The sequence below is a fragment of the Ranitomeya variabilis genome, chromosome 5 (genome assembly GCF_051348905.1).
Source record: "Ranitomeya variabilis isolate aRanVar5 chromosome 5, aRanVar5.hap1, whole genome shotgun sequence".
Lineage (NCBI taxonomy): Eukaryota > Metazoa > Chordata > Amphibia > Anura > Dendrobatidae > Ranitomeya > Ranitomeya variabilis.
Window position 1 is genome coordinate 437,898,294 of NC_135236.1, and position 27,222 is coordinate 437,925,515.

Here is a 27,222-nt window from a genome sequence, read left to right on the forward strand (position 1 = left end):
TTGTCCACAACTGCAAGGAAAATTGCTCGGGATGCAAAGAAAAACCCCAAAATAATGTCAGCTGAAATACTGGACTCTCTGAAAACTAGTGGTGTGGCTGTTTCAAGATGCACAATAAGAAGGCATTTGAAGAAAAATGGGCTGCATGGTCGAGTTGCCAGAAGAAAGCCATTACTGCGCAAATGCCACAAAGTATCTCACCTACAATATGCAAAACAGCACAGAGACTAGCCACATAACGTCTGGAACAAGGTAATTTGGAGTGATGAGACCAAAATTCACCTTTTTGGCCACAACCATAAATGTTACGTTTGGAGAGAGGTCAACAAGGCCTATGATGAAAGGAACACCATGTTAGGGTTGGCGGAACGCACCGAGTATATATATATATATATATATATATATATATATATATATATATTATTAGGTGCGTTCGCAACCCGGGGTCCACCGTGCAGGAGAGGAACCTGCTGCTGGCAAATGGCGGCGCTATATGGCGGTGTAAGTGACCTCTGTTAACTCCACAGAGTTGCTAGGAACAAGATGCTGTGCCCTGTTAACCTCACATAGGTACACAGCTACCAACCAGAGCAAACTGTGGTCATGCAGTCAGAGAAAACAGACAAAGAACTCCTCACCAGAGGTGCCGGTATTCTAGCGGCTTATTTCAGCCAAGGCCCTGAATACACTCATACAAACTCCTCACCGCAGGTGCCGTATTCTAGGGGCTTATTTCAGCCAAACCCTAACTGCATCCAGACATGACCACACTGGCGCTGAGCTCATAGACATTGGTTTGATACTAGCACATGGCCGTGCGGCCATGAGAACCTTTTATAGCTGCAGCAACTTCAGGACCTTCCTAGAGGACAAATGGGAGCTGCTACTGTACCTGAGCAACTTCAGGACCTTCCTAGAGGACCAATGGGAGCTGCTGCAGTATCTGAGCATGTGACCCCCAACCTCCAATGAGAGGTCTTACCCTGGGCATGCTCAGAAGGGGAAAAGCAGGACTTGGTCCCAGAGACGTCTGCTCGCCGCTGACCAGTACTGGCTACAAAGGCAGAGCCTGGAAGAACAGTAGTAACCAGTCGCCCAGTATCAGCCTGAGCCAAACGCTGGGACCGACATCTCCGCTGAGCAGGCTCCACTGAGGCTGGGGAAGAATGGGAGACCGCAGCGGAGCTGGTTCGAGATTCCCCCTGTGCAGAGGCAGAAACTCGACACCTAATACACCATTCCTACTGTAAAGCATGGAGGTGGATCGCTGATGTTTTGGGGATGTGTGAGCTACAAAGGCACAGGAAACTTAGCCAAAGTTGAAGGAAAGATGAATGCAGCATGTTATCAGCAAATACTGGAGACAAATTTGCACTAATCAGCTCAGAAGCTGCGCGTGGGATGTACTTGGATGTTCCAATATGACAACGATCCTAAACACAAGGCCAATTCAACCTATCACTGGCTACAGCCAAACAAAGTGAAGGTTCTGGAGTGGCCATCTCAGTCTCCTGACCTCAATATCATTGAGCCACTCTGGCGAGATCTCAAGCATGCAGTTCTTGCTAGACAGCCTAGTAATTTACTGGAATTGGAGGGTTTTTGTCAAGAAGAGTGGGCAGCTTTACCATCTGAGAAAATAAAGAACCTCATCCACAACTACCACAAAAGGCTTCAAGCTGTCCTTGATGTTAGAGAGGGCAATACACGGTATTAAGAAATGGGGTATGTGAACTTTTGATCAGGGTCATTTGGATGTTTTGGGTTGTCATTATGATTTAAAAAGAGAAAACACAGATGTTTAACAATAAATGGCTTTACCCAATCGCTAGCCATGAGTGGAGAAAAAGTTTTGGTGTTGTCATTCATATTCTCTGAAAAAAGGCCAAGAAAGCAAAAATTCTGCTGGGGTATGTAAACTTTTGAGCACAACTGTATTTGATCCCTATGTATGTGATAAAGGTGTTACACTTACTGGAGATGCAGTCAGCTGGGACAGGGTTAACTGTAGTAGCCGGCCCAGTTTGGGAAGGATGCTTAAAGTCAGAAGAGGCCTGCAGGCCAGCATTAAGTGGAAGCACTACATACTTGGCAGTACACCGGGGCTGAGACACATCTTGTCTATAGGATGCCAGAGCGAGTGGGAACTGAAGCTTGCCCATGACTACCTCGCTTGGGCATCTTACACAGCTTCCCCGCTCTATGACATGGTACCTGCAGATTAGACTTCATTTTCATGATGACAGATTCCCTTTAATATCAAGTAAAAAGAAAAGAAAGTCTTTGGCACTGAATGGCTAGGCATGTTCAATGGCTGAATATTGTTCTGGGAAAACATTTTTAGATGGTTTTTTTTCGACTATTTTTCTATATATTTTGTATTATGCCACTTTTACAATACAAGGTGTTTTTGTTTTCCTCCTTGCATTTTTGACTGCCTTTGTATTTGTATATGCATCTCCCTGCACTCGCTAGAGTAACAAAACCACATTTGTCTAAACTAAGGTAACTGAACTTGGCATATCATTTACCCATTTGATCAGAAAAGATAACTCTCATCTGCGGACCAGATGATGGGTCTAAGGACGCGACCACAAACTTTTCATGTGTGCATTACAGACCACAAAGCATACTTTAGGGATGTCCTAGCGTATGATATTTATGTCTGACATAACAGCTTTCATGTGTTAGCTTTTTAGATCTCTTCTTTAAACAATACAAAATAGTAGCAATGCTATTTATCAATGTTTTACATAAAAAAACAGCAAAACTTTTGATGCAAAACTTCTTTTTGATATTTCTCTTGGAAAAGTGCCTTGCTGCAATGTGTGCTACAAAAACAACAATAGCATATGCCGTAATCAATGTGGACTTTTATCTCTACAGTATACTGCAAAACATACTAGTCTAATAAACAGAATTCAGTGGCTTTTAGTTTGTTTTGCTTTAATTCAAAGCTAAATTAAAGCCAGTAATGAAGTGAGACTTTGCAAGGGAGACCAAAAGCAATAAAAAAAATAAAAAACAATGATGAAGTGGTCAAAAATGATATTGAGAAGGCCAAACTTTTAAATTTATATTTTGCATCTGTGTTCTCTAAGAAAGCAATTGTAGCATCAATTGATATTCGCGGTGCTACTGAAGGAATAAAATATTCTACACGATCTATAGAAAGAGGAATGATGAGGGAACATTAATTTAAATGACTTTAAATCTCCTGGTCAAGATGGATTACATCCTAGGGTACTGAAAGAGTTATCAGAGAAAATTGCAGAACCTCTAGCCAGAATCTTTGAAAAATCCTGGATTACTGGAGAAGTCCCAGAAGATTGAAAAAGGGTAAATCTTGTCCCTATCTTCAAAAGAGGAATGAAGTTGGAGCCAGGAAATTACAGGCCTTAATTCTATAATAGGAAAGATCTATGAACAAATCATTAAACCGCATGAATGTACAGTAAGTACTTGGCTAAGAATACATTAATTAACCAGAGCCAGCATGGGTTTGTCATGCCAGATTAATCTAATTTCCTTCTCTGATGGAATCACTGAGTGGGTGGATCAGTGAAATGCAGTAGCTATAGTATATCTCAACTTCAGCAAAGAATTCTATATAGTATTTCATGCTATCAATTTGACAAGGTTACGGTTAGGTAAATTCATAATTGGCTCCGTGATCGTACTCTAATATCGGTAATGATTTCACATCCAATTGGAAGAGTGTTTCAAGTGGGGTACCACAAGGCTGTACCCTGGCCCCAGTGCTGTTCAACATTTTTATAAATGATCTAGATAAAGGAACTGAAGGCAAACTAATCAAATTTGCAGATGATGCTAAGATAGTAGGGATAGCTAACACCAGAGACGACAGAGAAAGGATTCAGAAGGATCTAGATAAGCTTTAACAATGGGCAGTGACTAATAGAATGGTATTTACTAAGGAGAAATGAAAGATTCTACATCTGGGCAAGAAAAACGAAAATTACATCTACAGAATGGGAAGAACAGAACTAAGCAACAGCACATGTGAAAAAGACTTGGGTATACTAATAGATCACAGATTGCACATGAGTCAACAGTGTGAGGCAGCAGGAAAAATGCAAACACAGAGAAGCATAGAGTCTAGATCATGTGAAGTAATTAACCTCCCTACCCTTCCTTGGTCAGGCCTCATCTGGAATACTGTGTCCAGTTCAGGGCAGCACATTTTAAAAGAGACTTTGAAAATCTGGAACAAGTTCAGAGAAGAGCTACCAGGATGGTGAGCGGACTGCAAACTATGTCCTACGAGTACTGGTTAAAGGATCTAGGAATGTTTACCTTGTAAAAATGAATGCTAAGAGGAGACTTAATAGCTGTCTATAAATATCTGAAAGGATGGCACCATGTAGAGGGATCATCCTTATTCTCATTTGCACATGGAAACATGAGAAGCAGTGGAATGAAACTGAAAGGGAGAAGATACAGATTAGAGATTATAAAAAAAGTTAACAGTTAGGGTGATCAATGAGTGGAACAGGCTGCCACAAAAGGTGGTGAGTTATCCTTTAATGGAAGTCTTCAAACAGAGGCTGGATAGACATCAGTCTGATATAGTTTAGTGAATCCTGCATTGAGCAGGAGGTTAGAAATGATGACACTGGAGGTCCCTTCCAACTCTAACATTCTATGATTCTATGAAATTGTAATATTGGGATAAAAGAATAAAATAGCAAATTCCATGATTATATAGGTCTCTGGAGCTGGGGTGGAAAGGTGGACATTTTGAAGATGTCTGAATTGGGTTTGCAGAAATTCATGAAAATGCTGCAGGCAAAACCCCATTTAGATGTGTGTAATGGATTTTCTACTTGCAGAAATTTTTGCAGCCGATTTGATGCATGTGAACTTATGCTAAGAGAAGTTCAGCTATAAATATCTCATAACCTAAAGTTAATTGGGTTGAGTTTCTAAAAGTCATGTGGACCTAAGCACCACATATTAGTGTATGTTTAATTAGTGCAAAGCTGAGTTTCTCTAGTTTGAGAATTATCTAGTGACATGTCTGCCATATTAAATACGTGTTTGCTTCATGAATAGCAGTTCTAGAGCATATTTTATTACTAAGTTGCATCGTGTCGTTCTACTGTTATTTTATGGGAAATATATATGTGTAAAGTAACTGCTGGGTTGAAATCTGAAGATGATCCAGTGATCACAACCTCTGCAGTCTAGCATTTATCAGCTAAGGTGTTAAATTCTTGAGTCAGGAACACCCATTTAAAGGGGTTATTCAGGACTATTTAAAGTTGCTAACTACCTGCCTGTTATGCTTAGTGCTGATCCCTGTCGGCTCAGAGTGGTCACACACCGCTCCTGCCAGAAAATCAACAGCTTCTGCTGATGTCCCGTTGACAGGCAACTACTTCTCTCCCACTCTGCTTTGTTGATGGGGCATGACTGCTGAAGTTATGCTTGTTGACAACTGGCTCTCTGTTGCCTAATAGCGTGGAGCTGGCTATCAATCAGTATAATGGCCGCAGTCACTCCCCCGTCAATATAGCAGACCAGAATAATAAGAGCTGCTCTGTTGAAGTGAAGCAGCTGAATCGCTGGCAGGAGCAGCTGAATCGCTGGAAGAGCAGTCAGTGACTGCTCTGTGCTGGTGCTGGGTAGGTAGAAAAGGCAGGTAGCTGCTTCTGTGACTGCATTCCTATTAGTTTTTAGTCCTATCATAAAAAAACAAACAGTCCTGCTTTAAGGGATATTTATACCTCTGAACACAGCATACAAGAAAAAGACAAATCATTAATCCATCCAGATATCGGTGTGTACAGTGGGGGAAATAAGTATTTGATTCCTTGCTGATTTTGTAAGTTTGCCCAATGACAAAGACATGAATAGTCTATAATTTTAAGGTTAGGTTAATTTTAACATTGAGAGATAGAATATAAAAAATCTCATTGTATAAATTATATTAATTTATTTGCATTTTGAAGTGAGAAATAAGTATTTGATCTCCTACCAACCATTAAGAGTTTTGGCTCCTACAAACCAATTAGATGCTCCTAATCAACTCGTTACCTGCATTAAAAACAGCTGCCTTACATAGCCATCTTTATAAAAGACTCCTGTCCATGGACTCAATTAATCAGTCAGACTCTAACCTCTACAACATGGGCAAGACCAAAGAGCTTTATAAAGATGTCAGGGACAAGATCATAGACCTGCACAAAGCTGGAATGAGCTACAAAACCATATGTTAGATGCTGGGTGAGAAGGAGACAACTGTTGGTGCAATAGTAAGAAAATGGAAGAAATACAAAATGACTGTCAATTGACATTGATCTGGGGCACCATGCAATATCTCACCTCATGGGGAATCCTTCATCATGAGGAAGGTGAGAGATCAGCCTAAAACTACACGGGTGGAACTTGTAAATGATCTCAAGGCAGCTGGGACCACAGTCACCAAGAAAACCATTGGCAGCACATTACGCCATAAAGGTTCAAAATCGTGCAGTGCTCGCAAGGCCCCCCTGCTCAACAAGGCACATGTGCAGGCCCATCTGAAGTTTGCCATGAACACCTGGATGATACTGGGAGTGATTGGCAGAAGGTGCTGTGGTTAGATGAGACAAAAATGTAGCTCTTTGGTATTAACTCAACTCACTGTGTTTGGAGGAAGAGAAATGCTGCCTATGACCCAAAGAACACAGTCCCCACTGTCAAGCATGTAGGTGGAAACATTATATTTTGGGGGTGTTTCTTTGCTAAGGGTACAGGACTTCACCACATCAATGGGAGAATGGATGGAGCCATATGCTGTAAAATCCTGAGTGACAACCTCCTTCGCTCTGCCAGGACATAAAAAATGGGTAGTGGCTGGGTCTTCCAGCAAGACAATGACCCGAAACATACAGCCAAGGCGACTAAAGATTGGCTAAAAAAGAAACACATTAAGGTCATGGAGTGGCCTAGCCAGTCTCCAGACCTTAATTCCATAGAAAACTTATGGAGGGAGTTGAAGCTCCGAGTTGACAAACGACAGCCTCAAAATCTTAATGATTTAGAGATGAACTGCAAAGAGGAGTGGACCAAAATTCCTCCTGACATGTGCGCAAACCTCATCATCAACTACAAAAAATGTCTGAGTGCTTTGCTTGCCACCAAAGGTTTTGCCACCAAGTATTAATTCTTGTTTTCCAGAAGGATGAAATACTTATTTCTCACTGCAAAATGCAAATTTATATAATTTATACAATGTGATTTTTTGGATTGTATTTTTGATATTCTACTTCTCAATGTTAAAATTAACCTACCCTTAAAATTGTAGACTGTTCATATCTTTGCCAGTGGGAAAACCTACAAAATCAGCAAGGGATCAAATACTTATTTCCCCCCACTGTATACTTTCCGTGTTTCATACTAAGTATAGCACCATTGTGGCTTAGCATCTTATTATAAATCAGTCCCATTCCTTTAATTATCGGATTAGCAGAGGTGTCAGGACTCAGTCTCCCAGTGATCTTCTATCAAATACCTGCCTTCTAAGGAAATGCCATTAGTTTAGCAGTCCTTGCCAGTGCTTTTCCATTCCAGTGAAGAGTGTTCAAATCTGTCTTTGCTATAGTTTAAAACTAATTTAAAAAAATGATGTGTTTAAAAAAAAATGTGATTGTTTTTATTCCTTGGTGTTTCAGCTAGCAGCTAGTTTATGATGTCTGGAGTAATGATAAAAGGAAGACGCAAATTACCTAACTGTTTTTTTTTTTTGTCATATTTATTGCACTTGAACCAATGCCATAAGGAACATCTATTTTATTCATTTGTGGTTAGTAGTTATGCCAAATCAACTTTAAAGGCAAAAGACACTTCCTTTAAGGACATCATTCATTTTATAAGGCAGCCTTACAGCACAATGGTATTCACATGTGTGTGTAATATCACATATGATAGTGTTGCCTATTTTCTGGCTCTTCTTCAAGACGTAGTGAAATGTATTCGCTCTTTAGATTGTCCCAAGAGTTTAAGGATTGCATTTTCATACAATCCAATGTTTGAATAGTGGGAGATTTTTAACCCATATTGGTTTTTTTTTTTTTGCAAAACTCTGAACGCGTTTTAGTTTCTGAAAAACATTCAATTATTGTGTTTCTTCAAAGCCTAACAATACTTATGGAGTCACTTATTTTACATTTCCCACTCAAATTGTTCTTGCTGCTTGTGCTGATGGCCATTTTTCCTCAGCTGTCAATCCCTTTTGTGTCAGTGATCCCATGACGTATACATGTAATACAAAATAGATTATGGCCGCACTCATCTGTGCTAAAGTAAGGACATGTGAAATATAAGGAATATGAATAGCATAATGGCTTATGAACTTTATGAAAAAAACACATGAGATATTTAGCACAAGATTTGGCCAAATGTTGTGAGCCCATTCACCAAACGTCAAGGTAATCTCAGATCGAATGGGTAACTACACTGACTGCCTGGTTTGAACACTTACCTATGGTATCTGAGCTGACTGCCCAATGTGAATACTTACTTGTGGCTAATGACATGATAAAGCCTACTTATATAGGAGGCTCAGAACCAACTGTGTTGAGATGTAATTAAAATACCAGCATGGTGAAGGGCGGGACGTTCAAGTCAGAAAATAGTATATAATAAAAATAAGTAAACTGACTGAACAATATATATAATAATTTATGCTAGTGCATAGCCAAAAAAGACACATACAAAATAGATTATGGCCGCACTCATCTGTGCTAAAGTAAGGAAATGTGAAATATAAGGAATATGAATAGCATAATAGCATAATGAGATTACCTTGATGTTTGGTGAATGGGCTCACAACGTTTGGCCAAATCTTGTGCTAAATATCTCATGTGTTTTTTCATAAAGTTCATAAGCCATTATGCTATTCATATTCCTTATATTTCACATTTCCTTACTTTAGCACAGATGAGTGCGGCCATAATCTATTTTGTATGTGTCTTTTTTGGCTATGCACTAGCATAAATTATTATATATATTGTTCAGTCAGTTTACTTATTTTTATTGTATACATGTAATAAACACGGGATCAGTGCAGAGGCCCTACTTATGGAGTAGGTGGAAACTGGCAATATGGTGGTTGAGCATTCTACAAGCTCAAAAGACTAGCTCTAAACACAGGAAAAAGAAGGGTTTTATTAAAAATTGTGATTTGGGGTCTTATTGCTATTCTTATACTCCACGCACCCAAAAGAACCATGTGTAGCCTAAGCTCTGCATAAAAAAGCACTTCTTTAAGGTAGTATGTTTTAATGGAATTTACTGAAAAGGCAAACAAGTCAGACGCTCACCTGTGCTGGTTGTGCTATTGTATAGGCACAACTCTAGCATTTGTCTACTTGATTGTAACTGTTGCACCTCCTTGATGTATTCCATGGTCCAACTTTCCTGTTGGTATAGGGGAATGGCAAGGAGACAAAAACGTATGAAGCTGATAAGGCCATGTGCACAGGAAACAGAATCCGTGGGCTGATATCACACAGTGGGAGGCAATCTGAGTGCCACCACATAATGCGTCTTTATGCCACTGTGTACCCACCTTGACGCGAATGCTTCTATGTGAAATAATGTGTTCTTAATTGCTTTTTCTGTCCATGTGTGGGAGTTTCCATTACCTTTGATATCAAGAATGGCTAAGCGTGCAGCTGTATTCTTTCAGTCAATTTCTGGAAGTCTTAATGGGTTATTCACAAGTTCTTAAATTGCTTTAATTACTTAGACAGAATGAAAATAAGACCATTTGCTGTTTTGCTGTTGACTGGCTTTTTCTATCTTCCGTCATTCTACTGCATTGACAACTTTACCTTTTATAGTCAATCTATCTTTGTAGATCTAGAAGTCCTTAGAGAATACCATGGGTAACCCCAGACTTGGTGATTTTACTTAATTTAACTTATTTACAAATATGTTGATAACTTTCCGTAATGCCAGGCTAAAGAAACTAAAGTTCCTGGCTGTGAAATCCTGGCAAGCTCCCTCCACCTTGTTATATGTGTAATTATTTTATGGCGTCCCGGGATGCTATTCCAATATTTCCTCTGTAACCTGCAGCATGACCATTCTACTAATGTAACTAATATGGGTACCGATCAATACCTGCTTAGTAAATGATGGGACACTATTGGTCTAGTTATAAGCGCGAGATCTCAGTCTTTCATATCGAGCGGATCTGTGGAGAGTTGTAGAATCTCACGTTGAGTGCCAGGATCCCAAAAACCTGGAAGTTCGAAGGTAAATTTAATAAATTTATCTGTCTGTGTCTGCCTATGTTTTTCTTAACCAGAAAGGGTCAATAGACAAGTGATTGAGACTCTTAAAAAATCTGCAATGTTTGGTTTTATTTTTTAGCATTGGCCCCAGTGTATCCAATATTGGCACATCTTCAAGCTCTAAGTCTTTCCTTGTCTTCTCAGTGTGTTTCAGTGGTTATAAGTGCATAACTGAAGTAGAGGTCTGTTAGGGATTAGAAGTGTTCTGTTCCAAAGTAATGTTTAGATAAAAATGAAGAAACGGCGAGTACCTTCAAACACCACTTAGTACAGGTCATGTGTGGACAACAGCAGTTCTCTGGAGGACAGAGAGTAAACTAATAGCGATATAAAGCCATACAAAGTCCTGGAAAAAAGCAGCAGACAAGACCGTCAGTCGATTTCTTGTTCTTATTTTCATGGAGACTGTTCATTCTCCAAATATTTTGAATATAAATTAAACTCGAATATGACCCTTACATAGAGAAGGTGGATGTTAATACAGCTTTCTGTTTTAGTTTGATACGTAGGATGTCTGTTCTCTATCCTCGCCTTTGGCAAGGCTTGACAACTGCCTGGTTTGGAAGTTAAATTGACACTTTTCATAGTACACATCGGTACCATATTGTCCTTTTTATGTGGACAAAGCAGAAGTTCAGCTGTTTATTGGCAGCAACATGTTGCAAATAACCCTAAGATGTTCATTACATTACATTGATGAATGTTCCCGCTTTATCAATCCTGATAACAATAAATACAATTTATGAATGTTGTAAGGTTTTAGCTGATAGTCGCTAAAAACAGATCTAATAGCAGAAATTAATAAATTACCTCGCCCAAACCCATAGAAGGCTACCAATGTTCCTTCATGCAGCCCATTAATATTGTTTACAGCCATTGGTTAGATATTGTTAAAATATAGAATTATCTCCGCGCTCGTAGATAAAAATTTAAAAATGAATAATAACCAAAGTCATCTTTGTCTAGACATACACTTAGGCCAATTTTATAGGATAGGGCCTATCAGTGCATTTTAGAGATTGGAAGAAAACAGTATACAGATTTAATACTGTTGTCGTTGTTCACCTGTAGCTCCGTATGGCGATAACCATTGTACCAGCATCGGACAGTAGTGCTCTCGTATATTATATAATATGTAAGCTTGCTAGATTTAAAATTCTAGGAAATTATTGAAACTTCTCTTCAGTTCCTATAATTTCCCCTGGTATACAGTAGTCAAAATTCAGCTAGTGACAATTAGAAAGCTACGATTGTCCAGCTCTACTCTACTTGACTTGGGAATGTAACTTCTGACAAGTTTGCTATTGCAGAAATGAGTGTAAATCTCTGGATCTGGCCAGCTTCATTGGCACAGTGTTCCTCTGAAACTACATCTGCTTGTTGCATTGGAGAGTGCACAGTTCTGGCCAGGAGAACAAGCATGCCACTGGTCTGACTGGTCCATCAGGAACGCACCGCCCCAAGGCAAGCAGGAAGCCGGGATGCTAAGTAGTGGTGCACACCTGAAGACAGTCCTTTAAAGCATGATTCCAGCTGTTTTTTTCAGCATGGAGGGCTGTTTCTAATATAAGGTCCCTGCCCCATGGTCTTCAACTTTTGCAGTGCCGCTTCAGTCTCACAAAGCCATCCTCTGACCACAACCTCTGACTGTCCAGAAGAGCCAGAAGGAAGCTCTCATAGACTTATATTGAGTTGTAACTTCCGGTTCGCTCCATGAAACACTGGAGCAGCCGGCAGATCACAAGCATAAGGAGATCGACTAGAGCGGTGGTGATAAAAGGTGAAGACAGTCACTGGTAAGCATAAGATTTGGGTCAGGGACCTTAGATTAGAAGCACCACTCCAGCTGTAAAATACAAATGCTGTAGCGGTGCTTTAACACTAAAATGCTAGTCTTATTCAACTTCCCCCACCCCAGTTACACCCCTGCTGCACTGTTTTTTGGCAGGGAAACCAGTAGATTTTGGATGACAGACTTTATTCACACTAATGTAATGGTTGAGGCTGGATATTGTGCAATGCCTAGTATTAAAATACACTCTTTTCTTATACCAAATAGTACACAAGAAATCTGAACCATATATCCCTGAAATGACACTGGTATTTAATTAGTATAACATTTTATCATCAATAATCTAGGACTAGCCTTGCTTAGAGATTTGGATATAAATTGAAAAGAAAAGTAGTTGCAAATAAACTATTGTGGTCCTTTAAATGCATCACTAATCGACCGAATGCAATGATGTTTTTTTTCTTCCTCTTTTGCTACAGAAATAAGGAATGGAAATCTGAAAGCCATTTTGGGACTGTTTTTCAGTCTGTCACGTTTCAAGCAGCAGCAACATCAGCAGCAGCAGTATTACCAGTCACTGGTGGAGCTCCAGCAGCAGGTGACACATTCCCCTCCACCTGCTGAAGGCAGTCAGCTGAGAACGCAGCAAGATATGCAGTCCAGGTAAGCGCCTGATCACACTGCCTACAGCACTCTCACCAAATATTGGCATGTGGCGATGGAGTTGAATTTCCGGTAGGAAAGTAAAGTATAGATAATATGGGGACTAATTTGGTGCTGGCATGTATATATTCAACATTACAAAGGTTACTTAGAGACAAAGATCTATAACTAGTGTTGAGCATTCCGATGCTGCAAGTATCGGGTATCGGCCGATACTTGCTGTATCGGAATTCCGATACCGGGATTCCGATACTCTTGTGGTATCGGGTATCGGGTATCGGAACAACATTAATGTTAAAATGTGTAAAATAGAGAATTAAAATAAAAAATATCGCTATACTCACCTGTCCGACGCAGCCGGGACCTCAGCGCAGGAACCGGCAGCGTTGTTTGTTTAAAATTCCCGCTTTTACATGGTTACGCGAAGTCCCGGCTTGTGATTGGTCAGGGCGGCCATGTTGCCGGGCCGCGGACCAATCACAGCAAGCCGTGACGAAAATACGTCACGGCTTGCTGTGATTGGTCCGCGTCCCGGCAACATGGCCGCCATTAACCAATCACAAGCCGTGACGTCACGGGAGGCTGGAAACGCGCTCATTTTAAAAAGGGCGCGTGTCCAGCCTCCCGTGACGTCACGGCTTGTGATTGGTTGCGTCGCGGTCAACCAATCACAAGCCGGGAGGCTGGACACGCGCCCATTTCAAAATGAGCGCGTCCAGCCTCCCGGCTTGTGATTGGTTGATCGCGGCGCAACCAATCACAAGCCGTGACGTCACGGGAGGCTGGACACGCGCCCATTTCAAAATGAGCGCGTCCAGCCTCCCGGCTTGTGATTGGTTGATCGCGGCGCAACCAATCACAAGCCGTGACGTCACGGGAGGCTGGACACGCGCCCATTTTAAAATGAGCGCGTGTCCAGCCTCCCGTGACGTCCCGGCTTGTGATTGGTCAGGGCGGCCATATTGCCGGGACGCGGACCAATCACAGCAAGCCGTGACGTAATTTCGTCACGGCTTGCTGTGATTGGTCCGCGTCCCGGCAACATGGCCGACCTGACCAATCACAAGCCGGGAATTCACGTAACCAAGTAATAGCGCGATTTTTAAACAAACAACGCTGCCGGTTCCCTCGCTGAAGTCCCGGCTGCGTCGGACAGGTGAGTATAGCGATATTTTTTATTTTAATTCTTTCTTTTACACATTTATATGGTTCCCAGGGCCTGAAGGAGAGTTTCCTCTCCTTCAGACCCTGGGAACCATCAGGGATACCGTCCGATACATGAGTCCCATTGACTTGTATTGGTATCGGGTATCGGTATCGGATTGGATTCCGATACTGTGACGGTATCGGCCGATACTTTCCGATACCGATACTTTCAAGTATCGGACGGTATCGCTCAACACTATCTATAACACATATACTAGAATACAAAAGGTAACAATGACATACTAATTATGTCCCCAGTAACAAGGGCCACGTAGTGCGTGTATGCAGGATCTTCAGGATGTAGCATTTTTCTGTACTATCAGTTCTAGAGTGCATGTCATAGATACAGTGACAATGGTTAAAGGGAACCTGTCACCCCCAAAATCAAAGATGAGCTAAGCCCACCAGCATCAGGGGTTTATCTACAGCATTACAGAATGCCGCCGATGAAACCTGAAAAATGAGAAAAAGACGTTAGATTACTCACCCAGGGGCGGTCCCGCTGCAGTCCAGTCCGATCGGCACCGTGCCTCTCTGACCTTTCCCAGCGCCTGCGCACTGCAGTACTTTGCTCTGCCCTCAACAGAGCAGACAAAGTACGCCTGCACCTGAGCCGCAGCGTGAAGACAAGAAGAGGACGTCATCGTAAGAAGATGGGAGGCCCCGGACCGGACTGCAATGCCCATCGGACCGGGACCGCTCTTGGGTGAGTGTAATCTAACCTCTTTTTCTCATCTTTCAGGATACATCGGGGGCTTATCTACAGCATTACAGAATGATGTTGGTGGGCTTAGCTCACATTCGATTTTAGGGGTGACAGGTTCCCTTTAAGTATATTTTCTAAATACATAAAGATATTGTAAAATTATGCCTTTTAGAATACATTTACATGGGTTTACAGGGATATATTACTGATGCCCTGTCCTTAAAACTGAGATAATATGATCGGTATTAGAGCTTGTTCACACGCTGCTTTTTTGCCCTTTTTTCTGCGGCTTTTTAATAATGTAGCAGCAAAGTGAAGTGCTTTACCTGCCAAATACTAACACTGGTTTGCAGCAGCATAAAAATCTGCTGCAAATTTGAAACATGTGCACATACTGTACTTTTACTCTACCAACCAAGGCCGCTTTTTACTGCCAATCTAATTAGATACTTAAGGTTATATCCCCCTAAAAATTGTAGGCATTGTCTTGTAACCTTCATTCATAGCCTATCCTTAGGGCTTGTTCACATGGCCATACTTTCGGTCCGAGTGCAATCTGACGAAACATCGGATCACACTCGGACCAATGATATTCTATGCGGCCGTTCACATGTCTGATTTTTTTTCTTTAGACAGAGCTAATCTAAGGAGAAAATCACAGCTTGCCCCAGTTTGATCTGATATTCGGATCGCACTCGGCCATGCAAGTCAATGAGTCCGTGGGAAACATCGGACTGCACTTGGAGGACAGAATTGAGGAGATGGACACTTTTTTTCTCCAGCTTCTCCTCATCCAAGAGAATTGGATCACAATGTGATCAAACTTTGCGTGACCTTAGCCTTAGGACACATAATTGATATGTGATCGGTAGGATTGTAAATAGTAAAGCAAAATGAAGGGCAGACAAACACACAGCAGCGCTTTACTTTAAAGTCCCATTCAAGTGGATTAGTAAATGTAGAGTACTAAGATGCCCCTCTATTGTTGCTACACACGACGAGGAACGTAATTCATGCTTTTGTGACTAGCTCCGTGGGAACTTCATGTTACTGAATAGGGGATCACCATGTTCCAACCACCTGCAAATCCACATTAATGGCCCTCAGTAAGGTTTGGTCATTGATAGAAATTCCTTGCTAATCACTTTAATGTGGTTTACTATGTTTTAACTTTTGAAAAAAAAATCATATGTTTATTAACAAATAAAAAGTTATAGATGTGTTTGATGTAATATGGGAGCTGACTAGTATTGCTCCTGGTATACTCCGTGATGCATTTGTGTATAGATGGAACCTATGCTGCTCATTGGTGTAAACATTTGCATCTTGTATCACTTCTATCATGCAATAATACAGGTATATTATTACTATGAAAGTGATAAGGATGTCGTGTGTGTCAGGATCTGTCACTTTGCATAGTTCATGCATTATCAGAACTATGCAAGTAATGTGAATTCATTAAAACTCCATTTTCACCCTATTGTTTTGCTGTCAATGGGAAATATGTGGGTAACACAGAATACAAACATACTTATACTATGTTCTACAACACAACAACAAGTCTGCTTAGTGGGAGAAGTATTCGGTGCGGTAATTTACATTTTCTGCTACAGAAGACACAAAAGACGTATTTTAATGTGTTTACCTCAGAACATGGGAAAAAATAATATCCATGCCTATTAAGATTGGTACATGTTACATTTTTATTCTTTAGGCTGGGGTTCCATGATGATTTGGATAAAAAAGACCAGATCAAATTGTTACCTAAATGTCATAAGTTGTGACTTTCTCCACAGTCATTAGTTACCATGAAGGAATCTGTCAGCGAGTTGTTGACACCTACTCTGAGGGCAGCATAATGTAGAGTTAGAGATCCTTGATTCCAGCGATTTGTCACTCAGGGCTGCCACCCGGATTTTCAGGGCCCCACACTGGAAACATTTTTGCCCCCCTTGAGACTCCGCCCAAGCTCCACCCCATCTCTGCCCCCACCCCGCAAACCTTCCACAGTCCCACCATCCTCTTTTGGAAAAACTCCTCTTCTGCACCACGTCCTCTCCAATCACACATTAACAGTTCGCAGTGAACACCAGAGCACATACATAGCCAGCAGCTTTTGTTTTGGTCAAAAGATTTTTCAAGCCACCACCATGTCAAGGTAGACTCTTCTGGCAGGGCCCTACTCTACTCTAACCTACTAAACATTTGTTAAAATACCCATACTTTTTTAGGTATATTTTTCTTTATTTTTCTTCAAGGGAATGAGTCACATACATTTTTTAAAATGACCAATAATACCACACACAAGGGACAAATACCGTCACACCATGGCCGGACCACATGTTACCACCACATAGTGGCCGAATAACATCATATACAAGGAACAAATGCTGTCACACCATGGCCAAACCACAAATTAACACCACACAGTAACCGAGTAATAACATATACAAAGAACAAATACTGTCACACCGTGACCAGTCCACATATTCCCACCACATAGTGACCGAATAATAACACATAGAAAGAGCAAATACCACCACACCATGACCAGACCACATATTACAACCATAGAGTGACTACAATACTGATTATTAATTAAAAAAAACCACAATACTAATATTACCATAAGTGTTATAATACACAGAACTGTATAGTATAGTTATTAAGGTTGAAGGAAGACTTTAAGTCCATCTAGTTCAACCCATAGCCTAATCTAACATGCCCTAACATGTTGATCCAGAGGAAGGCAAAAAAAAACCATGTGGCAAAGAGTAAGCTCCACATTGGGGAAAAAAATTCCTTCCCGACTCCACATACGGCAGTCAGACTAGTTTCCTGGATCATCACCCTATCAAGGAATCTAGTATACATACCCTGTAACATAATACTTTTCAAGAAAGGCATCCAGTCCCCTCTTAAATTTAAGTAATGAATCACTCATTACAACATCATACGGCAGAGAGTTCCATAGTCTCACTGCTCTTACAGTAAAGAATCCGCGTCTGTTATTATGCTTAAACCTTCTTTCCTCCAGACGTAGAGGATGCCTCCTTGTCCCTGTCTCAGGTCTATGATTAAAAAGATCATCAGAAAGGTCTTTGTACTGTCCCCTCATATATTTATACATTAAAATAAGATCACCCCTTAGTCTTTGTTTTCCCAAACTAAACAGCCCCAAGTGTAATAACCTATCTTGGTATTGCAGACCCCCCAGTCCTCTAATAACCTTCGCTCTTCTCTGCACCCACTCTAGTTCAGCTATGTCTTTCTTATACACTGAGACCAGCGGTGGATACCGCGTCTGGCAAGCGGCACATAACGTCAGGCCACCTCCAGTACCTACTCCGGTACAGCGCTCAGATCAGACGCTGCAGATATATGTGCCCTGAGACACTACTGTCTCATATGCCCGAGCTTCAGTTTAGTACGTAACTGATGAAGGTCCGTGTGGTGGACTGAAACGTTTTTGGGTACTACAATAAAAATCTCACATAAGCATCAGTTGAGTGCTAGGTTTTTTCTTTATTCGGATTAAGGTGTGGGAGCCTACCTCAGCACCATCTGACCAGTAGTGCACACGCTATTTAAAATTAGTCCTGTGGTACAGACCCTGTTATTATGGACTCTTTAAAGATTAAAAATAATGGTCTATCAATGACTGTACTTAATTCCTGCAGTACTCGGGGGTGTATCCCATCCGGGCCCGGAGATTTGTCAATTTTAGTGATTTTTAGACGCCGCCGTACTTCCTGCTGGGTTAAGCAGGTGACACTTAATGGGGAATTTTTGTTATCACTGATCATATTGTCTGCCATGGGATTTTCTTGTGTAAATACTGATGAAAAAAAGTCATTTAGCATATTGGCTTTTTCCTCATCCTCATCCACCATTTCCCCCAGACTATTTTTAAGGGGGCCAACACTTTCATTTTTTAGTTTCTTACTGTTTATGTAGTTAAAGAATATTTTGGGATTATTTTACTCTCTCTGGCAATGAGTCTCTCTGTCTCAATTTTTGCTGCCTTGATTTGCTTTTTACAGAATTTATTTAATTTTCAGTATTTATTTAATGCCTCATCACTACCTACTTGCTTTAATTCTCTAAATGCTTTCTTCTTGTCCCTTATTGCGCCCCTTACAGCTCTATTTAGCCATATTGGTTTCCTCCTATTTCTAGTATGTTTATTCCCATACGGTATATACTGTGCACAGGTCCTATCCAGGATGCTAATAAATGTCTCCCATTTTCTTTGTGTATTTTTATGTCTCAGGATATCGTCCCAGTTAATTGCACCAAGATCCTCTCTCATCCGTTGGAAATTTGCCCTCTTGAAGTTTAGTGTCCTTGTCACCCCTCTGCTACACATCTTATTAAAGGATAAACGAAAACTTATTATTTTGTTATCACTATTCCCCATATACACAATATATAGTGTAAGTGTGCAGGTAATAGTGAAAGTGAATAGGGAAGTGGATTCTGCATGGCAATAGATTTCAAATGAGTACACACGTTCCATTTCTGAGCGAATGGCCAAATCCTGCCCCGGGTCCCATACATCAGTAAGGGCAGTAATGCCCTGATGGTGGCCCTGGTGTCACTTACTGGACTGGTGGCTGTAGTTTTGATAAAACGACTGTTGTATCAGCAGGAAAATATAACTTGAGGACAACAAACCTGCTACCATGTAGTCCTCCATATTCATGAGATCTGTATAACTCTGCCCCCACCGCTGATTGGTAGGGTTTCTATGTACAATGTGTATGGGCAGAAAGCTGCCAATCAATGATGGGGGCAGGGTCATATTGAGCTCAGCATTAAAGAACTGAGCAGATAAAACAGTGATTTAATCAAAATGACAGCAAGCATCTCATTGAGTGACATATCGCTGGAATCACATTCTCTACCCCTACATTATGCTTCTCTCAGATGGGGTAGAAAAAACTTTTGGACCTATTCCCTTTAATCACTCAAAAATGGTGTGAAAAAGTTTTATTTGCTCATCAGGTGAATGCTCCCATACACATTAAACTATGGTAATATTGGCCAAACTCCCCAATATTGACTTGTTCAGCCAGACAGCTTATTGACGGGGGAGATGTTACAAGCATGTCTGATTTCAGAATGTTGAACACTTTGTTCTCTTGGAAATGATCTACCACCACAGCCGTCTCTCTGATAGAGAGCACAGGAGCTCTCGACCAAACAAGTGTTTCTTTGTATTGGAGAGCCGGCTGAGGTGACTGCTGGATGTACAAAAGGTTAAGCCATCGTTTGGCTGACAGCCATCTAATGTGTATGACGGGCTTAATAGGCAGCATGTTTAGGCAGGACGATAATCTGGAATACGTGTTCCCAATTAAAGGCTAGTGTAAATTAATTCTTACTCCGCCTTTCCCCTTCATGTACATGAAGAATAGGTAGTCCACGGGTGTCCATTAACCAGATAGCAGTTCTATGTGGGAGCTCTGCATTGCTTTGTTGGAGAATTTGCACCATACTGGTGAACACAAAAACTAACTCGTAGTGTAAACATGAAGAGTAAAGGAAAGTTTTTGTTCAGCTACATAATTAGTAGAGTAGTAACTACAAAACTGGGACTGTTATGTCGGAGACTATCTATGTTTTATCTGTTCTGATTACAGATAAACAAAATTGTCAAAGTCATATGTGAGATCTGACTTTTTCAAGTTTAGTGAAATACAGATAATAACTCCTTTGTTTAAATAAAGTTGAATACTATAAAGGCCCCCATACACATTAGATTAATACTGGCCCAACATGCCAATTACGACAGGTTAGTCCAACAACAGTCTAATATGTATGGGATCACTAGCTGACTGATAGTTGCGGACTAATCCGATCATGCATGTCTGATTTTGGACTGCAAACCATATTGTTCTTCCAGAGATAAGTCTCCAGATGATATGTCAGCTGGCTGCTTTCTAATAGAGAACACAGTAGAGTTCAGCTAAAGGAGCTCTCCTCTTAATGAGATATCTAATAGTCATTCAACTCTAAGGAACCTCTTTTTTGGGTAAAAGTATCATTGTTATGCAGAAACCGCTATCATACGGTCTGTTCTTTTGACAGAACTGTCCATTGCAGATGCATTCATATTAAAGGCTTACTAAAGTTTTTTTTTGTTAATTCAATCTCTCGAGTCTCGAACACAAGTTAATCTAATTATTCTGCAGGTAAACTGTCTTAAAAACATATTTTAATGGCCTAACTGAAGCAGCAGCTACAGGGAGAAAATGAAGTTATATCCTCCCTGCAGCTGCTCAATGCCAGTCACTTAACACTCACTATACAGTGATGAGTGCACTGTAATTATTCCTCTGCACTTTGACTGACAGAGCTGGCTATCAATCAAGATTCCAGGGAGTGATTATAGCTATGCTACCTGTATAGTGAACGGTGACTGTAACCGCTCCCTGCACCACCCCATTGACTGAAAGCAAGCAACTACTTTATTTTTATTTTTTCCCCATAGTCGCTGCTCCAGTTAGGTAGCCTAATGTTATTTTTAACACGACTTACTTACATACAGATTAACCCATTTTCTGCAGAAAAATAGTGCATGTGGACACGATGGGTTCTCTTTAAAGGGAATCTGTCAGCAAGGTTTTGGCTCCCTCATCTGAGAGCAGTTTAATGTAGGAAAAGAGAAGCTCAATCCATCAATGTATTACTTAAGATTACTGGGTGCAGCCGTTCTAAGAGATTTAAGATTTAGCATGAAGCAGAGCTGAGAAAACTAACTCCGCCCACATCAGACTCTCCATGTACAAAGACCATAGACAGTGAGGTGCTTATCAAAGGAGGGGGCTTGTGGGACCAGGGTACAAGGACCAGCTAGTCACAGCAATGATGAGCTCCTGCTGCTAAAACAATCACTGCAAGCAAACAAAACTATGGGGCTTCATAGGAGAGGTGTCATGATTCTCAATGGCGAGAGAACATAGCCCAGCATATATGAGAACTAGCTCTTGGAAGATGGAAACTATACTGACCATGAACTAAACCTGCCGCACAACTAGAAGTGGCCGGGTAGCATGCCTACGTTTTTTTATCCCTAGATGCCCAGCGCCAGCCGGAGAACTACCTAATCCTAGCAGAGGAAAAGACAGTCCTGGCTCACCTCTAGAGAAATTTTCCCAAAAGGCAGACAGAGGCCCCCACATATATTGGCGGTGATTTTAGATGAAATGACAAACGTAGTATGAAAATAGGTTTAGCAAAATCGAGGTCCGCTTACTAGATAGCATGAAGACAGAAAGGGCACTTTCATGGTCAGCAGAAAATCCTATCAAAACACCATCCAGAAATTACTTTAAGACTCTAGCATTAACTCATAACACCAGAGTGGCAATTTCCGCTCACAAGAGCTTTCCAGACACAGTAACGAAACAACAGCTGTGAACAGGAACAAAATGCAAAAACACACAAGGACAAAAGTCCAACTTAGCTGGGAGTTGTCTAGTAGCAGGAACATGCACAGAAAGGCTACTGATTACATTGTTGACCGGCATGAAACTGACAGAGGAGCAAGGTTATATAGCGACTCCCACATCCTGATAGGAGCAGGTGAACAGAGGGGATGATGCACACAAGTTAAATTCCACAAGTGGCCACCGGGGGAGCCCAGAATCCAATTTCACAACAGTACCCCCCCCTCAAGGAGGGGGCACCGAACCCTCACCAGAACCACCAGGGCGATCAGGATGAGCCCTATGAAAGGCACGGACAAGATCGGAGGCATGAACATCAGAGGCAGTGACCCAAGAATTATCCTCCTGACCGTATCCCTTCCATTTGACCAGATACTGGAGTTTCCGTCTGGAAACACGAGAGTCCAAGATCTTTTCCACAACGTACTCCAACTCACCCTCAACCAACACCGGAGCAGGAGGCTCAATGGAAGGCACAGCTGGTACCTCATACCTGCGCAACAATGACCGATGAAAAACATTATGAATAGAAAAGGATGCAGGGAGGTCCAAACGGAAGGACACAGGGTTAAGAATCTCCAATATCTTGTACGGGCCGATGAACCGAGGCTTAAACTTAGGAGAAGAAACCCTCATAGGGACAAAACGAGAAGACAACCACACCAAGTCCCCAACACAAAGCCGAGGACCAACACGACGACGGCGGTTGGCAAAAAGCTGAGTCTTCTCCTGGGACAACTTCAAATTGTCCACCACCTGCCCCCAAATCTGATGCAACCTCTCCACCACAGCATCCACTCCAGGACAATCCGAAGATTCCACTTGACCGGAGGAAAATCGAGGATGAAACCCCGAATTACAGAAAAACGGGGACACCAAGGTGGCAGAGCTGGCCCGATTATTGAGGGCGAACTCCGCCAAAGGCAAAAAAGCAACCCAATCATCCTGATCCGCAGACACAAAACACCTCAAATATGTCTCCAAGGTCTGATTAGTCCGCTCGGTCTGGCCATTAGTCTGAGGATGGAAAGCAGACGAAAAAGACAAATCTATGCCCATCCTAGCACAGAATGCCCGCCAAAATCTTCTGAACCCCAAAAACACACTTAGAACCCTTCACACACAAGGAATTAGACCGCAAAACCTGAAAAACCCTCCTGACCTGCTGGACATGAGAGTCCCAGTCATCCGAAAAAATCAGAATATCATCCAGATACACAATCATAAATTTATCCAAATAATCGCGGAAAATGTCATGCATAAAGGACTGGAAGACTGAAGGGGCATTTGAAAGACCAAAAGGCATCACCAAATACTCAAAATGGCCCTCAGGCGTATTAAATGCGGTTTTCCACTCATCCCCCTGCTTGATTCGCACCAAATTATACGCCCCACGGAGATCAATCTTAGAGAACCACTTGGCCCCCTTTATACGAGCAAACAAATCAGTAAGCAGTGGTAACGGATATTGATATTTAACCGTGATTTTATTCAAAAGTCGATAATCAATACACGGCCTCAAAGAGCCGTCTTTCTTAGACACAAAGAAAAAACCGGCTCCTAAGGGAGATGACGAAGGACGAATATGTCCCTTTTCCAAGGACTCCTTTATATATTCTCGCATAGCAGCGTGTTCAGGCACAGACAGATTAAATAAACGACCCTTAGGGTATTTACTACCCGGGATCAAGTCTATGGCACAATCGCACTCCCGGTGCGGAGGTAGTGAACCAACCTTGGGTTCTTCAAAAACGTCACGAAAGTCAGACAAGAATTCAGGAATCTCAGAGGGAATAGATGATGAAATGGAAACCAAAGGTACGTCCCCATGAGTTCCTTTACATCCCCAGCTTAACACAGACATAGCTCTCCAGTCGAGGACTGGGTTATGAGATTGCAGCCATGGCAATCCCAGCACCAAAACATCATGTAGATTATACAGCACCAGAAAGCGAATAACCTCCTGGTGATCCGGATTAACACGCATAGTCACTTGTGTCCAGTATTGTGGTTTATTACTAGCCAATGGGGTGGAGTCAATCCCTTTCAGAGGTATCGGAGCCTCCAATGGCTCCAAATCATACCCACAGCGTTTGGCAAAGGACCAATCCATAAGACTCAAAGCAGCGCCAGAGTCGACATAGGCGTCCGCGGTAATAGATGACAAAGAACAAATCAGGGTCACAGATAGAATAAACTTAGACTGTAAAGTGCTAATTGAAACAGACTTGTCAGGCTTCTTAGTACGCTTAAAGCATGCTGATATAACATGAGTTGAATCACCACAATAGAAGCACAACCCATTTTTTCGTCTAAAATTCTGCCGCTCGCTTCTGGACAGAATTCTATCACATTGCATATTTTCTGGCGTTTTCTCAGTAGACACCGCCAAATGGTGCACAGGTTTGCGCTCCCGCAGACGCCTATCGATCTGAATAGCCATCGTCATGGACTCATTCAGACTCGCAGGCACAGGGAACCCCACCATAACATCCTTAATGGCATCAGAGAGACCTTCTCTGAAAATCGCCGCCAGGGCGCACTCATTCCACTGAGTAAGCACAGACCATTTGCGGAATTTTTGGCAGTATATTTCAGCTTCATCTTGCCCCTGAGACAAGGACATCAAGGCCTTTTCGGCCTGAAGCTCTAAATGAGGTTCCTCATAAAGCAACCCCAAGGCCAGAAAAAACGCATCCACATTGAGCAACGCAGGATCCCCTGGTGCCAATGCAAAAGCCCAGTCTTGAGGGTCGCCCCGGAGCAAGGAAATTACAATCCTGACCTGCTGTGCAGGGTCTCCGGCAGAGCGAGACTTCAGGGACAAAAACAATTTGCAATTATTTTTAAAATTTTGAAAGTGAGATCTATTCCCCGAGAAGAATTCAGGCAAAGGAATTCTAGGCTCAGACATAGGTGCATGAACAACAAAATCTTGCAAATTTTGTACCTTTGTGGCGAGATTATTCAAACCTGTAGCTACACTCTGAAGATCCATTTGAAACAGGTGAACACAGAGCCATTCAAGGATTAGAAGGAGAGGAAGAGAGGAAGGCTGCAGTATAGCCAGACTAGCAAGTGATTCAATTAAGAGCACACTCAGAACTAGAGGGAAAAAAAAAAAAAATTGTAGCAGACTTCTTTTTTCTCTCCTTTCTCAGCCAGTAATTTAACCCTTTTTTGGGCCGGTCAAACTGTCATGATTCTCAATGGCGAGAGAACATAGCCCAGCATATATGAGAACTAGCTCTTGGAAGATGGAAACTATACTGACCATGAACTAAACCTGCCGCACAACTAGAAGTGGCCGGGTAGCATGCCTACGTTTTTTTATCCCTAGATGCCCAGCGCCAGCCGGAGAACTACCTAATCCTAGCAGAGGAAAAGACAGTCCTGGCTCACCTCTAGAGAAATTTTCCCAAAAGGCAGACAGAGGCCCCCACATATATTGGCGGTGATTTTAGATGAAATGACAAACGTAGTATGAAAATAGGTTTAGCAAAATCGAGGTCCGCTTACTAGATAGCATGAAGACAGAAAGGGCACTTTCATGGTCAGCAGAAAATCCTATCAAAACACCATCCAGAAATTACTTTAAGACTCTAGCATTAACTCATAACACCAGAGTGGCAATTTCCGCTCACAAGAGCTTTCCAGACACAGTAACGAAACAGCAGCTGTGAACAGGAACAAAATGCAAAAACACACAAGGACAAAAGTCCAACTTAGCTGGGAGTTGTCTAGTAGCAGGAACATGCACAGAAAGGCTACTGATTACATTGTTGACCGGCATGAAACTGACAGAGGAGCAAGGTTATATAGCGACTCCCACATCCTGATAGGAGCAGGTGAACAGAGGGGATGATGCACACAAGTTAAATTCCACAAGTGGCCACCGGGGGAGCCCAGAATCCAATTTCACAACAGAGAGGCATGGCTGAAATCTGTGTTTAAACCCCCACCTCATGCTGTCTCTGTCTTCAGATTAGATAGCAAAAATCTACTGCCAGATTCCCTTTAAATGGAATGTCCTATAATATAAACAAATTGTGATTCTTTTATCCCTATTTGGAAATACACTTTTCAATATTGAAATTGCTTCACTAAGAAGGAAAGTCGTGGAATTATGAAAATCACGATGTAGTTAGACATGTTCTTCATATGTAAATAATGAAAAAATTTAGACAAAATTGTCAAAACATCTAAATTTAATGTGCACTACTGAAAGAAATAGAATACAAACACTTACATGCCTTGGCATGTTATAAATGAGGTTATTAGTGAGTGTCTGAGTAATATTCTACAACACTGACAACACTAGTATGAGCAACATGCAGCCTACCTTCCATTATGTCAGCCCACACCATAAGCCCGGGAGTAGGACTGGTGACTTTTCTCTCATGAAGGCCTCTTCATGTTGCTGCCATTGTGTTATCTAGACCAATCTCCAGCTTTCATTGCAATAGAAACCAAAGTGGGACACATCGCTGAAGAGGATAGACTTCCATTTCAGCCTCCACATCTGTCTTGACCTGCATCATGAAAGTCTTTGGGAGTGGTCAGCGTGATGTTTATGAAACTCCTATAGATGGACATACGACTTGTCGCCTAATTTCATGCAAATGCCTTCTGATCGTTTGTGTAGATATTGTTTGACACTTTAGGTTTGGTATGTGGCGTCCAATTTCATTTATAGCGCAGAATGGGTCAGTCAAGGAACCAGCAATATGACCATTTCTGCATAGTGTCCCAGGAATGTTCCTCAACATGAAAACGCCATGCCACAGGTTGCTTCTGCTGCTGTGAGCAGCCTGCATGTGCTACCATGGCCTGCAGTGTCCATGGCCTGCAGTGTCTCTCATTGTGCACATCTGAGACATCATTGGTTGGCAATTGCAAAGGGTGCTGCCAGCAGCAGAGCTTGATGATTTGCATTGTCAAGTGTGTGCCCAAGTGCATTCAGCGTGGCAGAACTTTCATCAATCATTAATGACCTCAATGGTAACATGAGAGTGCGCGTAGCTCTATGCCTGAGCTTCATACTTATTATTGAATACACTTAGATGTTTTGCAAATTTAGATTCCATTTTTCAT

The 27,222-nt window shown here is 41.7% G+C and overlaps 1 protein-coding gene across 5 annotated transcripts in view; it reads left to right on the forward strand.

Moving 5' to 3' along the window:
* The window catches only part of NAV3 (neuron navigator 3), an 898,866-nt gene that overhangs the window by 654,447 nt on the left and 217,197 nt on the right, over nt 1–27,222 (forward strand). For all 5 annotated transcript variants that reach the window (XM_077265345.1, XM_077265346.1, XM_077265343.1 and 2 more), the window contains one exon: nt 12,579–12,762. In XM_077265345.1, the coding sequence (XP_077121460.1) occupies nt 12,579–12,762 (184 nt within the window). The remainder of the gene's footprint in view (nt 1–12,578; nt 12,763–27,222) is intronic.